Source organism: Pyrus communis, chromosome 15 (genome assembly GCF_041283825.1).
Source record: "Pyrus communis isolate YQ-2024b chromosome 15, ASM4128382v1, whole genome shotgun sequence".
In the NCBI taxonomy this organism is placed as follows: Eukaryota; Viridiplantae; Streptophyta; class Magnoliopsida; order Rosales; family Rosaceae; genus Pyrus; species Pyrus communis.
Genome location: NC_142579.1, coordinates 39,665,159 through 39,679,814, shown reverse-complemented (window position 1 = coordinate 39,679,814; position 14,656 = coordinate 39,665,159). Strand labels below are relative to the sequence as shown.

The window sequence follows — 14,656 nt, the reverse complement described above, 5'->3', positions numbered from 1 at the left end:
ATTCAAGAGTAGATGACCATGCATTTCTTGGTCACTAGGTAAGGAAACGGGATGATCAAGTAAAATAAAAAAAGGAAAAAAAAGAAGAATATGATTATAGACCACAACTTTGGAATGGACTCCGAGTTTATACACGAGCCTTGGTGTATGGCGAATTGACGATTGCGTTCCAAATTTGAATCGCCAGCCCATACATAAAGGGAACAAAACTTCTTATTCCAAGACTTTATTTCAAATTTTTGTATTACAGAGAGAGAGAGAGAGAGTAGGGTCCTCTAAACAAAAATTAAATGAATAATTAACCATTGATTAAGACATAATAAGAAATGCAAATAGATAAAATACTATTACTAGTAGGTACTAGGCTCTACGGCAAATTTGAACCACATTATTGCTAGTATATTGTGAGGCTTAGCCTATTCTACCATCCTTTGGGGTAAAAAAATATAGTTTGTTCAAAAAAAAAAAAAAAAAAGAAAAAAAGTAGCATAGAATGATTGTATTCTCAATATGTAAGCGGTACGACTATCAAGTTTTAAATTTAACTATATATAAATCGTAAATATAAAATCTACACAATATGAAAAAGGATAGCGGCAAGTCTCACTTCACTTCTTTCTATGTTTTGTTTTACACTTCAATTTTAAATAAACATTTTACAATCGTCATATTCTCAGTATGCATCTATTATATCTGTCAAATCCTAAAGCGCACAATCTCTAAATCATAAATACAAAATCAATTCAAAAGGAAAGATGTTTACCTTCTTACTATCTTATCACTAATTGAACAATGCATATAAGATGGAGTGAAGTCCACTCAGCAAATGCCATTTTGATCACAAAGAGCCATAAACACACCATTATCATCATCACAGTCACAACCGTTGGTATCCAACATCTACACATCCAAATCTCATCGCACATAATCAACGGTCATGATCAAGTGAAATCAACGGTCAGGATCGAGTGAAGAGTTCTTGCACTTGAGTTGGGGATGGTGAAAATATAAAAAACAAAAAAATAGTACAAAATAAAATAAAAAAATAGGTAGAAAAAAGGTCGAATTGGCCTCAACCTCATGGAGTTTCTTTTTATTAGGCGTGTTGGAGGGAATGCGGTTAATTTTTGAGTCTCTCTCTCTAAGCGGTGGTAGCTTGACGAAGAAGGGTGCGCAGGTTAAGCGAATCTGCTTTGTTTTCTAGTGGGCGCAGCTTAATCCTGTCGACAGGGAGGAGAAAGACAGAGACTTTGAGAGAGAGAGAGAGAGAGAGAGGAGGATTTCGTAATTTCCATTGATGATCCATGTCGAAGATGAAGCACCTACTAAGAAAGCTTCACATCGGCGGCGGACTCAATGAGCACCAGAGATTGGCGGAGGCCCGACCCTTGACGAGTCCGAGCGCGAATCTGAATCTGCCAGCTTCTTCTCCGGCGTCGTCCACGGGCTCCGCTACAATGGGGAGAATCACCGCCGTGGAATCGGTGAGTGATCGGACGGCTGGTGGGGAGAGTGGTGGTAGCGGTAGCGGCGGGGGCGTGGGCGTGGATTTCAATTTCTTGGAGGAGGAGTTTCAGGTCCAGTTGGCCCTAGCGATCAGCGCTTCCGATCCCGATTCGCGCGATGACCCCGAGACGGCTCAGATCGACGCCGCCAAGCGGATTAGCCTCGGCTGCTCGGCGTCTACTGTCACCGACACTCAAGCTCCCTTCGAGATGCTCTCGCTTCGCTACTGGGTACGTTTTTCTCACAGAAATTTTTCTAGGGTTCTTAATTTTCTCGTTTTTAACGACTTAGTCTGTGCGAATTGGAGTGGATTAGGTTTTCTGTGAACTTAGGATCTTAATTTCTATGCTTCTATGGTTTGTCATTTTCTTTTGGGATCATTTTCTAACTAGGGGAGATGGTACTAGTGTTTGATAGCTTGAATTATGGAATGCTTTGTATTCCTTATGGTGACATTTTCATAACAATTTCGTGTTGAATCATTCACGCTAGTCGTGTTAGGTGGGCGCTTCTTGGTAGCTTCGGTACCTAATAATGTCCGTAAGATTGGTGCATTTGGTTAAAGGATAACAGTTGGGTTCATATGGAAATTACTTTATGTTGCATATTGTTGTTTAGTATTGTCAATTGTGATGATTTTTAGGTTTTTAACTAATTGTATATCTATAACTCGCAGAGCCAGAATGTTGTAGATTATAATGAAAAGGTGGTCGATGGATTTTATGACGTGTATGGAATGACCACAAACTTGCTTAGACAAGGCAAGATGCCATTGTTGGTGGATCTTAAAGCTGTATCTGTCTCGGAGAATGTTGATTATGACGTTATATTAGTGAACCGTTTGGTTGATCCTGATCTGCAACAACTTGAGAAAAGAGCATCTGCTCTCTTTTTAGAGTCACGGACTTCTCAACATGGTGTCCTTTTAAGCGGTTTGATTCAGAAAATTGCTGACATTGTTGTTGATAGAATGGGTGGTCCAGTTGCCGATGCTGATGAAATTTTGAGAAGGTGGAAAGTGAGGAGGTATGAGTTACGGAGTTCGATGAAAACTATCATTCTTCCCCTTGGACTTATTGATGTTGGACTTTCACGCCACAGGGCCCTGCTCTTTAAGGTTGTGATGGTTTTCTTAACTTACTTTTTTCATTGTGCACCATGTAACTTACTAGCATCTTCACTGGTTTTTCTCAAAATCCGACTCTCATCCTATTTTTTTTCTTTTGGAAAAAAGTTGATGACATTATGGAATAAATTTGTGAAGTTTTGTTGTCCTTTTGGGGAATTTTTCTGTGGCTAATGTTTCGTATTTCTGGTTCTAGGTACTGGCTGATAAGATAAACCTTCCATGTATGCTGGTCAAAGGTAGCTACTACACTGGTACTGATGATGGAGCTGTAAATTTGATTAAAATTGATAGTGGAAGGTAGTGGCCTCCAGCTCAAAGTTTCTCCTTTTTTTTTTTTTTTTTTTTTTTTTTTTTGCATAATTTTCTGATAACTTTGGTGCATGTAAATTTTGTGATGTAGTCCCCTTTTTTTTTTTTTTTTTTTTTTTTTTTTTGAGAAGAAACGATAACACTTAATTAAAATAATAACATGAATTACAAAATAGTGGATAAGAAATCCACCATCCAGCAAAACTAGCTAAAACCTCTCAAGAAGATCTATTTACAAGTACATCACCTCAACCAAAATATTTTACGGCTGCTAACATATCCCACACTATATGAGAAAGAGAATAACCCCTAAATTCATTTGAAACTGATGCCCAGAGGGCTGCCCAGTATCTTATTCTACCCCATAATTCTGCTACCCCGACTCCATTATAATCCTCAAAAAATCTTCTATTACATTCCAACCAAATGTTCCAAAAAACTGCCAACACCAAACAGCCCCACAAAGCTTTAGCTTTCCTCCCCTTTTCTAAAGCCTCAAACTTGGTGCTTAGAAGCTCAAAACAACCACTTGGAATGAGTCGAATGACCCAACTAGCTCTAACTTCCTGAAACAATTTCCAACACAATTGTATTGAGGAGGAACTGTATTGATGTAGTCCCTTTTAGATGACATTTTATGTGCCTTATGCTTGTCACTGAATTGTTAGTTTTACATAATGTCATGCTTGGTCAAGTGGGATTGTAAATAACAGTGGTGAAGTCCCGGGGGGTGTTTATGAGGGGTTCAGATTATCAGGTGTGGTGGGGGGTGCCATGGGTAAGGGGAGTACCAAAGGTGAGAGCTGCAAGCTCAATCTATAGCTACTATGATTTGTTTAGCACAGCTCTTATTCTGATAATGGAAATCTGGATGCTTGATAGGCAGATTACCTGTGTCCAATATTGTAGGAGATACTCTTTTATCGTTCAAAATTTATTAACACCAAGAGGCCCAGACCTATTTACTAGTATCTAGGTTGTTTTTTTTATGTGACTTGCTTGGCATGTGAATCAAACATGAAAATCATGTTCAAACACGTGTTAGCAGTGTCCTTGTGTCTGAATGGTTTTTCTGGTGCTGCCCAATGCCCAATGTGTTTGTCCACAAACTGTAGGTCATTGGTTGTTCCCTTAAGACACAGGAACCCAATTATAGTATGGCAAATATAGTTCAACATACACCAATTTTTCTCTGCTTTTTGAACAGCTCTTGAAACTGCTGATGTTATTTCTGCAAGACATATTGCTTAATGAAGTTTCTTGGAGTCTTGGATTAAGAGTAATTATGTTTTTTTTTATTTTGGTCCCCGTTGAAAAGTTAAATTCATATGTCATTGCGATATCTCTGCAGTTCTTTTCATTTCGGATGTACCTCTACTTTTAAGCTGTTGGATTTGAATTTACCATCATGTTTAAGTAATGGATGTTAGAATTAGAGGTGCATGCTCTTGTTTGCTGCTTTGCTCCTACAATCCCATGCACATTTTTCATCTTGCTAAGGTGAATTAGTGCAGGCTGTAAGATGTCCTGGATTTATGATGATTAATGGGTTTGTTACTCGGTGCAGTGAGTATATTATTGATTTGATGGGTGCACCTGGAACACTAATTCCTGCCGAGGTGCCTACTAGTCAGCTCCCGAATTCTTTCTTTGCCATAAGGAGCTTTCAAGATGCCACCGAAATGCCCAAAGATGTGTGTTTGGCTCAAGCTGAGGGCAGTGGAATGTTAGCAGTTCCTTCTGATCTTGACATAGTTTCTAGAGCTGGCAGCTCACGGTCAGAAGAAGCATCATATGCAGGCATTCAAACAAAAGATGATAGAAGAATCGTTGTTGACGAAAACCAAATGGAGAGTTCTAGCAGTGATATGGGGACTCCCCTTAGATCACTTCGTAAATCATGTGAAAGTTCATCGGGTACAACTGAAAAAGCCACATCTGCACAGAAAAGGAAAGTGAAAAATGTATCAAAGTATGTCATCAGTGCAGCAAAGAACCCAGAGTTTGCACAAAAACTACATGCTGTCTTGTTGGAAAGTGGTGCATCACCTCCTGCAGATTTATTTTCGGATATGAATCCTCAATATCTGCATGAAGACAAGTTGCTTGGTCAAATGAATGCAGATGGGAAACTTGTAGATGATGGGATTCATAATTATTTGGTCCAATTATTATCAGGCAATGAGCTGTCCACTCAAACTGCTGCTGAAGTGAGCTATGCCAATTTTGATAACTTGCTGAAACAATCTTCCTTGGATTTAGCTGAGCAACGAAATGAATCAGAGACAAACAAGTTTTCTCTTCTCTTAGATACTGTTGAGGAGGGATTTGTAATCGTGTCTGGTGGAACTAGTGAAACAACCCAGATTTGTAATCCTGTTCTTGATAATCCCCCAATGAACTCCGAAGCTTTTAACGAGTATAAAGAATCAGTGAGTAAGCCAATGGACAGATGCAATAGTGGCCTGTGTACTAGTTGTGATAGTCACTATGAGAGGTATCCCGCACTAGGGGAAGTTGCAGAGTGGGAAATTCTATGGGAGGATCTTCAGATTGGTGAACGCATTGGCATTGGTAAGCACAGGTTCAGAATTTTGTTGCTTAAATTTGGAATACTTTGTAAAAACAGGATCAATATAATTTCTGGTTTTGTAGGTTCCTATGGCGAGGTATATCATGCAGATTGGAATGGCACTGTAAGTGTTATTCATCTTATACTTTCCCATATTTTCTTTGTATCTCTAGCTCTCAAAGTGTTTGTATGATTCTCAAACATCAATATTTTGTCAATAATCGTTGAGATGTCTGTACTTTGAACTGTGATACTTTTCTAAACGTTAATGCTTAAGATGTTGGTTGCTCATGGCATGAGACTTATTATTATTATAATTCTGGAATATGGCTGCTATTGGGTTCTATTATTTTCAAATTGTTTATTGGTCTGTGTTGACTTTTTGCATGACAGGAAGTAGCTGTGAAAAAGTTTTTAGATCAAGATTTTTCTGGTGATGCATTAGTTCAGTTTAAATGTGAAGTAAGCTCCAATTCTAATTTTATGGATGTATTATGAGCCTAAAGTTCAAATTCATTGGTTTTTTTATTAATTGATTCTTGGTGTTTGTTCATGCAGGTAGAAATTATGTTGAGACTCAGACATCCCAATGTTGTCCTTTTTATGGGGGCAGTTACTCGCCCTCCACATTTCTCTATCCTGACAGAGTTTCTTCCCAGGTTAATTTCGCAATCACTTTTTATTTATTTATCAAATTTTATATAATTCTGAAAATTGAATGATGAACACGATGTAATTTAACATCATACGAAGTAAAAAATACATTATGTGTATGCATGATGCAAACCTAACTAGGCAACAAATAGGCCTTTCAAATAACAAATTCGTATATAGAGCTAGGAAATTTTTTCCAACAAACTAGACATCTACATTCTGCAATGCTGTTCCATTATCTGTTTCATCTCATTCTCGTCTTGTTACTTAAAACATTCACTTGGTATACAGGGGGAGTTTATATAGATTGCTGCATCGTCCCAATTCTCAACTTGATGAAAGGAGGCGAATGCGAATGGCTCTTGATGTGGTAAAAACATTTTTGTTTCTTATTTTGGTAGTTTTTCATTTCTGCTTTCCTTTTGATTCTTAATCAGAGCTCCGTGAAGTTATTCAGGCCAAGGGAATGAATTACCTGCACACTAGCAATCCTACTGTTGTGCATCGAGACCTAAAGTCTCCAAACCTCCTTGTTGATAAGAATTGGAATGTGAAGGTCAACTCAAACCAAAACTTACATTCTTAAGTTTTTGTTAAAAAATTGATTTCCATTTTCTCAAATATGTTGTTTATATTATGCAGGTTTGTGACTTTGGGTTGTCACGCACGAAGCACCATACTTTTCTGTCTTCCAAGTCTACTGCTGGAACGGTAATATACGTTAAACATGAATGTTCATATAATATCTGATTACCCTCTCGTATCATCATAGATTCTAAGTACCCGTTTGCTTTATGTACTCATTGTGTACTATTTGATTGCAGCCCGAATGGATGGCTCCGGAAGTTTTAAGGAATGAACCAGCTAATGAGAAGTAAGTTGCTGAAAGGTGGCTGTATTTTGAAAATTATACACTTTGGAGGTTTACATAAGCTTTGCATGTTGCCTGCTTTCAGGTGTGATGTGTACAGCTTCGGTGTTATCTTATGGGAACTGGCTACTTGCTGCGTCCCATGGAAAGGATTGAACCCCATGCAGGTTGTTGGAGCCGTTGGATTCCAAAACAGGCGTCTTGAAATTCCAGAGGACATCGATCCAGTGGTTTCCGAGATAATACATGATTGTTGGCAAACGTAAGTTATAGACTCCCATTGTTTTATACTATAACTGGGTTTGGCTAGTCCTACAACTTTGAGTCCTTTTAATTACTACTGGTTTGTTTATTTTTCAGAGAGCCAAACTTACGGCCATCTTTCTCGCAACTCATGGTTCGCCTCCGATGCCTTCAACGTTTTGTTGGAAGAATAAACTCTACAAATCAAATGACTGAATAACCCAAAAAACAAAAGAAAAAGTTGATCACCGTGTTAATAATCGGAAGTTGTACCTTGTCTCGAAGAGTCAGGGCGCAGCAGCAGCGCAAGTTTTTCTCGATGCTGGATTCGGCAGTGTTGGCTCAGTCAAAGTGGGAGCTCAGCACAACCTGTATACCGAACAGAGTGGGAAATCCTCCCTGATTTTATACTGCATAAGGAGCAGTCGGGAGGTTCCCAATTCTGTTGAAGATGTTCGATCAGTCTCTAGCAGTAGTAATTAGTAGGTTGTATCAATCAATCTACACGTAAGAAAAAATTGTAGGAAAAAAAAAAAAAAAGGAAAAAGGGGGAAGAAAAAGACTAATAAGTCTTAATTGTGTTCGGGTGGAGGTCTCATTTGAGAAATTGTAAACATATGATCTCTGCATATGCTATTGTGAAAAGAAAAAAAAGAGAGTAAATACATTTGGAGGAAGAAGAAAGAAGAAAGAATTTCTTGCTTATTTACGATTGTGCATTTACTTGCTTATTTACAAGTTGACGCTGCATTTTGATGTCAATTTGTTACTAAGATAGTGCCATTTCTATAAGTACTGTCTATGCAAGCATGTATAATATAATCCCCTTGATATGTAAGTAATGATATAAATTGCAATTCTCTGACATGTACAAAAATGTCTCATAAAAATCAAAGAGAAATAGTTTATGGATGTTCATATTCTAATTTGTCTGCTAAAATGAATGACTTCATACATCTAAGGAGCGAAATATTTTCAAACAAAAGCAGTTTGATGAGTTCATGACCATCTTACTGGGTCCTAATGAGCCCATATATGGGCACCACATGGGATTGGACTACAAAGTAGTGTATTTGTGCGATCAAACGGCCATGTGGTTTAGTTGTTCGCACCCAAGAAAGCCTAATCCCCCCAACTTGTCACTTGTCACTTTGAAAACGTTTGGTATAAACTTGCCACAAGTTTTCACGGGAATGCTTCTCCTCTGTAGTCCCTATCGTCGGTGCCTACCTCAATGTCGATGGTTACAAATTTACAATCCCTCCAATAAAGCATTGCCCTGCTTGCCTGCCTCAGTGCTCGCAAAGCTCAATAGTCAATACTGTGCGGCCGATGATGTTGGTGTTTGAATTGTTGCATCATGAAAAAGTGAAGTGCCATACATTGTCTTCCAAAAGCTAATCAAGGGTGGGGCTTGGATTGTGTCATTATATAATATCATAATAGGGCTGGTCCTGAGAAGAGACGAGTGAGGCAGTCGCCTAGGCCCCAATTCTAGGGAGGCATGAAGATACATACTACTAAATGAAGAGTTTGATTACACTCTTAACTTGTACAAGTTAACCCTTAATTTGCTTTTGTGATCATCATTTGTCCAATTACGAAATATCTTATACTAATTTTAAAATCAAAGCTGATACGATAATTTCTTCTTTTTTTTTTTCAGAAGAAAAAAAATTACAAATAAATAAGATTAACCTTAGTCACAAAATTGATGTAATAAGTCACGATACTATGACAACAGTAAAAAATCATCATCCATGTTTACTATTTCATATCCCCAAGACTTTTTCACATAAAACTTTGTCACCAAAGTCCACTTTAATGACATGTTGGTTTACTTCTTCGTTCATTCATACATGTGACATTTACACTTAGAACACAACATCCCTTATAACTAGTTTTGGCGGGTATGATTAATGAAGAAGTAGGTTACAGACTTTCAGTTACAACAAACCAACCCCAACCTTTCTGTCAAGGAATGGAAAGAGAGAAGAAAAAATATTAAATGAGCACGCTGAATGGGGCCCACCGAGGGGCATGAATCCCAGGGAGGTTCATATGTGGAGGTGGATTGTATGCCCTCCTATTTTCACACTCTCATACTCTTTTATTTATGTGGTCATGGTTAAGTCACGTCAATATTTTATATTTCTATTATTTTTATAAAAAATTAATATAAAATATTAACATAACTTAACTGAAAACACAGCATAAAAAAAAGTACGGAAATAGACAATCCACCTCCTTCGTATGCACCTGCCCTTTGCCTCCTCTTCCTTCATTTTCTAAACAAGAAAAACAACGTCCATAAAGCCAAAAATAAAAAACTTTAATTAATTAAAAATGATTAAAATTTCATCTATTTATTCATCTTATTCTTTCTTATCAGAACTTCAACCTTTTCATGTCACCGACTTCAGTTTCTGCCCAGCCATCGAAATCGTCTGCAGGTCAGTTGGCATAAAAATCTTTGCTTAAAGCTCCAATCTTTGTCGACCCAGATGCATTTTCTGTGTTTGGATATTGTTTTCTTTCATTATTTCAATAAATTGATGGGAAACCCAATTGTATATTTGTCTGTTTGCAATTATAATCATTGGGAAGTCTATAAAGATTGAATTTTTAAGCCACCATTTCCTGCTATTAAGCACGACTGTATTGCTCTCATTTTCTTTTTCCCAGCTTAAAGTTGCATTCTTGGAAGCTGATGTTTTCATTTTTGAGCTAAATTTAAGTGCTTTTTGGGCTGCAATTTAATTTCCAGGAAGTAGAGGATCAAAACTATTGGCAGACGTGAGTTAAGCCAGTTGACGCCTGCCACCCGCACCCAAATTAAAATTCACCTTTCCTCGTAAATTAGAGTAGTTTGGAATAAAATATCGTATGATTGTCGAAAAGAAAAAAATGATCAAACCTTTGAAGTTAACAATGTAAGCATATTTAGATTCTTAATATTTCCACATCCTCTTTGAATCTGTTGTACATGGTACTTTCCAGTTTTTAGTTTGTGTGTCCTAGATTGGATAATCTTTCTGTTCTTCTTCTAAAGGCGCCATTGTTTTCGTTTACTGGCAGATTGAACTGATATGGTAATTGTATTCGAAGACGCAATCAGTATTCTGAAGGTGTAGTTTGACATTTGGGATGCTTAGATAAAGATTGAACAAAGTATATGCCAGCACTTCAGATTTCCTATGATGGAGCCAAAGGAAGCTTATGACATCGAGCGTATGACCTCTACGCAGAATATTCAGCATGAGCTGTGGCCACTCGATGAAATTGATCCGAAGAAGGCAAAGTTTCCCTGCTGTATAGTTTGGACTCCACTCCCGGTAGTCTCTTGGTTGGCACCATTCATTGGACATGTTGGCATTTGCAGGGAGGATGGAGATATTTTAGATTTTTCTGGTTCCAATTTTGTGAATGTTGATGATTTCGCATTTGGTCCTGTAGCCAGATATCTCCAAATTGATAGAAAACAGGTAATGTGTCGTGTCATTGTTCTTAAATTGTCCCTTTAAGAAGTTGAGTTTTATTTAAAACTTGCTTAGATCAAATTTTTATGCCCCTTTCCGAGCTAGATGAACAAGCAGTTTGACATAGGCGTCTTGATTTCTTATCATCTTTTTGGTTGTTACGTGCAGTGTTGTTTTGCCCCGAATCTGGGTAGCCACACTTGCAAGCATGGGTACAAGCATTCAGAGTTTGGGACTGCAATAACGTGGGATGATGCCTTGCAGTCAAGTTCGCGGTACTTTGAACACAAAACCTACAACCTCTTCACTTGCAACTGCCATTCATTTGTGGCCAACTCTCTCAATCGGCTCTGCTGTGGTGGATCAATGAGTTGGAACATGATCAATGTGGCAGGCTTAGTACTGCTTAAGGGGCATTGGGTTGACGCCACATCCGTCTTGAGGGCGTTCCTCCCTTTTGTATTGGTGCTCGCTCTTGGTGTTGCCATGGTTGGATGGCCATTCGTTGTTGCGCTTTTCTCCTTCCCGCTCCTCCTTCTGGTGTGGTTTATACTGGGCAGTTATTGTTTCAAGACCTTGTTAGAGTGCTAGTTCCGTCACAATGTCGAAAAGTTCGAGGGAGTAAGCAGGATGTTATGTGGTAATGTTCCTCTGCATGGCTCCAGTTCCTGATGCAATTTTGTTATATGTTTTTTGTGAATAACGCTTCTGATGCCAAACTGAGTCAATTTATTCAATTGTAGATGAATGATTTAGAAAGCTTATCGACTTTGTGCAGTCTGTAACATGCTTGGGTTATGATTCCGAACAAGTCAGGGAACCCATGTTGCATCCATAGCTAGAGTGAACGTTCATAACTGGTCTATTTGCCAGATGATGAACTTCACGTTGTGTAACGGCTGCTTCAAATCAATAAAATTCTCTAATTTTTGTACTTCCAATTAGAGCGAACAAAATTTCTATCAAGTTGATAACAGTGATCATTAGTTGTTGCCCCCGCTGTGGGGTGATCGAAACATTAGCAAGGTTTTAGTCACATACAGACTAATCTTATTACAAGTAGAGTCCGGTAAGGCAAGGCCAAAGTGAGAATTTCTTTGAAAAGCACTCGGACAAAGTTTGAGATGAGCAACGGGAGCTTTGCCCCTCCGGTTACCTTCGTGCTTATGCGGAGGAAAATTATGCACCGTCGGGTATCTATAGCCTTCTCAGCACTTCAACTCATGCTCCATACTTGGGGGCCTTCCAAAGCTTAAAGGCCACTTCGTGCAGAAACCTATCTGCCGGTATTACAAGATTTCCACCATTCTGCGTAGAAAAGAACAAGTTTCAGAGTTCATTTGTAAAAATGCACTATGCCATTCTAGTGAATGTATCCTAGTTTGGTAAATTCGGAATCTTTGAACTCGACGTGAGATTTATAACCAGATAATGCCATCTTGTACAACAGAGATCAACTCAGGAAGTTTTATTAGCCGTAAATCTGTTAAGAAATCCAGTATGTGCCATCTTGTAAAACCAGTATCTGATAATCCCCAGCGTACCTCTTTGAAATCTTTAAAGGAAAATGTCTCTGCCATATCCTTGCGGGTTACGGCATATTGCCACTGAGCAATTAACATTGGGCAATGGTCCCTGTTCACACAAAGATAGCAGGAGTTATGAGTTATTTCAAATGGCGCAAGAAACCGCTAAATTTTCACTCACCTAACATCCTTCCGAGGATTCTCTCCTTTCATGGTGTAACTTTGACGAGGAATAAGCTTCGCAAGATCAGAGTTTTCATCATCTTTTCTGATTGAGACGGACAAATTGGTAACATCGTTTTCTGAGACCTTCCCATAGTTTAACACAACAGACAAGTGCAAGCGGGAACTGACCTCAGATCCCGGCTGGTCTATTTGCGATATAGCACCAACCAAAGCATTGAGATATTCCACCTCAGCAGCCCCAACATGAGCAAAGACCAAATCATACTGGCTCGACTCCACTACCTTCCCTTCTTGAAATCCAAGCAGCTTAAGTAACTCAGATGCCCCGAAATTAACCGGTTGTTCAGCGCCTGCTGGACTGTTTTTAAGAAAACCGTCAATTTGGAATACGCTGAAACCAAGTTTGGTACCAAAAGATTTCAAACTTGAATTGTTTGTAAATATAGCAGCTTTCATCCCCATGAACCTGAAGCATTACAAAAACACAACTTATGAACCAGTTGAAATTGGATTATCAAAAGTTAATCTTTTCGGAACATTGCTAATTATAACTGAGTGAGCACGAACCAAAAGTTGTTTTACCTTTCGGATATGGGAATCAAGGATTTCTTCTCTCTTTCTTCTTCAGTGATTCCTGAACTCTGAGAAACCAAGTACAAAAAAACTAATTAGGATGACAACCATTTCGTAAAACATTTATAATTACAGCTCCGTAAGAATGTCAAGTACGTCGATCATACCGTATAAAGGTAGGCTTCATATGCATCCAGCAGTACTGCAAACTCTCTAACTATTCTCTCGTCCTCGCTTTCTGCAGTCTAAACTCAAGTAAATCCCAGTGCTCTTTGACGAAAAAAAAAAATCACAGTGGTGATAAAGCAGTAAAAAAGCATACCAAAATGTACATGGAAACGAAATCAGTAAAAAAAAAAAAAAAAAAATTGAAATGCAATGTATTGGCAATTAATTTTTATCAGTTGGGTTAAAATGTATAGGGTTCTAAATGCCAAGAAAACTTAAGCACTTGAAAAATTAACAAACTTGATTAAACCCACAAAAGCAAAGCTGAAAATCCATGATTATCTACGTATTTAATTAGTGTTTTGATAAGAAATCAATTGGGATTATTTCTTAGTAACGATAATTACTGTAACTATTGTTCAAAGATTAGAATTTGCAGAGACACAGAGAGAGAGAGAGAGAGAGAAAACCTGAGGGAGGAGAAATGGGGAGGCTCAGGAATCCACAGGAAGCTTTGGAAACGAGAGAGTGGAGATGGGTGTGTGACGGGTCGACGAATCGGGCCGACCCATCTCCGTACAGAACCAAAGCTCGGCTGGGTTTGTCCGCCATTCCTGTATCTGCGACAGCAGGAAGATGAAAGATGCGATTTTTGGGAAAGCGTACCCCAAATAAATATGGATGGTAGGGGAATATTATGCACGTGGCGTGATTTGGAGGCCGTAGCAGTAAAAGCCAGATGCCTCTGACGGCGAGATAATACATATTCAAATGAAATGTCAAATTTTAAACATCAAAATGATAATTGATAGTTTATGTGACAATTTGTACAATATTTTACTCCAGCCATTATAAAATAATAATGTCTTTTAATAAAAAATTTATCTTTTTGTAGAATCCAATAATTAAGTCAACCAATCAAATATTTCAAAAACATAACAACATTTATTATGTATTATATTAATCTATTAAAAAATCATTTAATGAATTTGACAGCAAAGGCTTTGCTTTCAAATGATTCAACGTCACATAAGAAATTGAAGGCTCGGTTGGAGAGAGTTTGCTGTCATCTTGTATTGTTGTATGTCTACGTATCAATTTTAACATCTCATTTGAAGATGCTCTAAAAATGGTACTTCTTATCTACCATCAGAAAGTGTGAAGTAAAAATTCAGACCAGTGCAAAACAATGACTTGAAGAAACAAAGGGCAGGAGATTGAGGACTATTTAAGGCCAGTGGAAGCTGCAATCTCCATGGATCACAAAGAAGTTTAAACTACACCATCAATCAATTAAAGTTAGAAAACCAAGTCTACTGCTTTAGTTTAGAAGAGGGTTCATTGAATCGAATTCAAATGTACTGATGGATGACTGTAGTGGATATTTAATTATGGTGCTGAGGTGCTACTGATCTTTGACACTTTTCAGGTCAAGAGGAA

The 14,656-nt window shown here is 38.1% G+C and overlaps 3 protein-coding genes across 5 annotated transcripts; 2 read left to right on the top strand and 1 right to left on the bottom strand.

The window, feature by feature from the left end:
* Positions 1–1,063: 1,063 nt before the first annotated feature.
* On the top strand, positions 1,064–7,989 carry LOC137735366 (serine/threonine-protein kinase EDR1). Of its 2 annotated transcripts, none has more exons than XR_011068642.2 (13): positions 1,064–1,736; positions 2,183–2,623; positions 2,829–2,932; positions 4,512–5,518; positions 5,600–5,640; positions 5,910–5,978; positions 6,075–6,175; positions 6,462–6,540; positions 6,620–6,726; positions 6,813–6,881; positions 6,995–7,044; positions 7,127–7,303; positions 7,402–7,989. XR_011068642.2 is itself a non-coding variant. In XM_068474791.2 (13 exons), the coding sequence occupies exons 1-13, from the start codon at positions 1,305–1,307 to the stop codon at positions 7,502–7,504; spliced, it is 2,772 nt and encodes a 923-aa protein (XP_068330892.1). In that variant the 5' UTR covers positions 1,064–1,304; the 3' UTR covers positions 7,505–7,989. The 2 variants fall into 2 exon arrangements, 1 of the variants encoding a protein (XP_068330892.1); XM_068474791.2 differs by having other exon boundaries at positions 6,628–6,726.
* Positions 7,990–9,568: 1,579 nt separating this feature from the next.
* On the top strand, positions 9,569–11,527 carry LOC137736960 (protein REVERSION-TO-ETHYLENE SENSITIVITY1). The gene is made up of 3 exons (XM_068476290.2): positions 9,569–9,737; positions 10,363–10,769; positions 10,932–11,527. Exons 2-3 carry the CDS (start codon positions 10,482–10,484, stop codon positions 11,352–11,354), a joined length of 711 nt encoding a protein of 236 aa, XP_068332391.1. The 5' UTR covers positions 9,569–9,737; positions 10,363–10,481; the 3' UTR covers positions 11,355–11,527.
* Positions 11,528–11,672: 145 nt separating this feature from the next.
* LOC137736949 (uncharacterized) lies at positions 11,673–13,871 on the bottom strand. Of its 2 annotated transcripts, none has more exons than XM_088686750.1 (6): positions 13,687–13,871; positions 13,216–13,286; positions 13,058–13,116; positions 12,471–12,833; positions 12,308–12,398; positions 11,673–12,071 (listed from the first exon to the last, which is right to left on the bottom strand). In XM_088686750.1, the coding sequence occupies exons 1-6, from the start codon at positions 13,826–13,828 to the stop codon at positions 11,985–11,987; spliced, it is 813 nt and encodes a 270-aa protein (XP_088542876.1). In that variant the 5' UTR covers positions 13,829–13,871; the 3' UTR covers positions 11,673–11,984. The 2 variants fall into 2 exon arrangements, with proteins under 2 accessions (XP_088542876.1, XP_068332380.1); XM_068476279.2 differs by having other exon boundaries at positions 12,471–12,941; positions 13,687–13,869.
* Positions 13,872–14,656: the final 785 nt, after the last annotated feature.

Bases quoted from the DNA above. Each gene is read 5' to 3' on its own strand.
- LOC137735366 (XM_068474791.2), top strand. From the start codon at position 1,305: ATGTCGAAGATGAAGCACCTACTAAGAAAGCTTCACATCGGCGGCGGA. The intron at 5,641-5,909 runs GTAAGTGTTATT...TTTGCATGACAG, and splicing joins ATGCAGATTGGAATGGCACT to GAAGTAGCTGTGAAAAAGTT. The intron at 6,176-6,461 runs GTTAATTTCGCA...CTTGGTATACAG, and splicing joins CTGACAGAGTTTCTTCCCAG to GGGGAGTTTATATAGATTGC.
- LOC137736960 (XM_068476290.2), top strand. From the start codon at position 10,482: ATGATGGAGCCAAAGGAAGCTTATGACATCGAGCGTATGACCTCTACG. The intron at 10,770-10,931 runs GTAATGTGTCGT...TGTTACGTGCAG, and splicing joins TCCAAATTGATAGAAAACAG to TGTTGTTTTGCCCCGAATCT.
- LOC137736949 (XM_068476279.2), bottom strand. From the start codon at position 13,828: ATGGCGGACAAACCCAGCCGAGCTTTGGTTCTGTACGGAGATGGGTCG. The intron at 13,287-13,686 runs GTTTTCTCTCTC...TTTAGACTGCAG, and splicing joins CCCCATTTCTCCTCCCTCAG to AAAGCGAGGACGAGAGAATA. The intron at 12,942-13,057 runs GTAAAACAACTT...GTAATGCTTCAG, and splicing joins TTGATTCCCATATCCGAAAG to GTTCATGGGGATGAAAGCTG.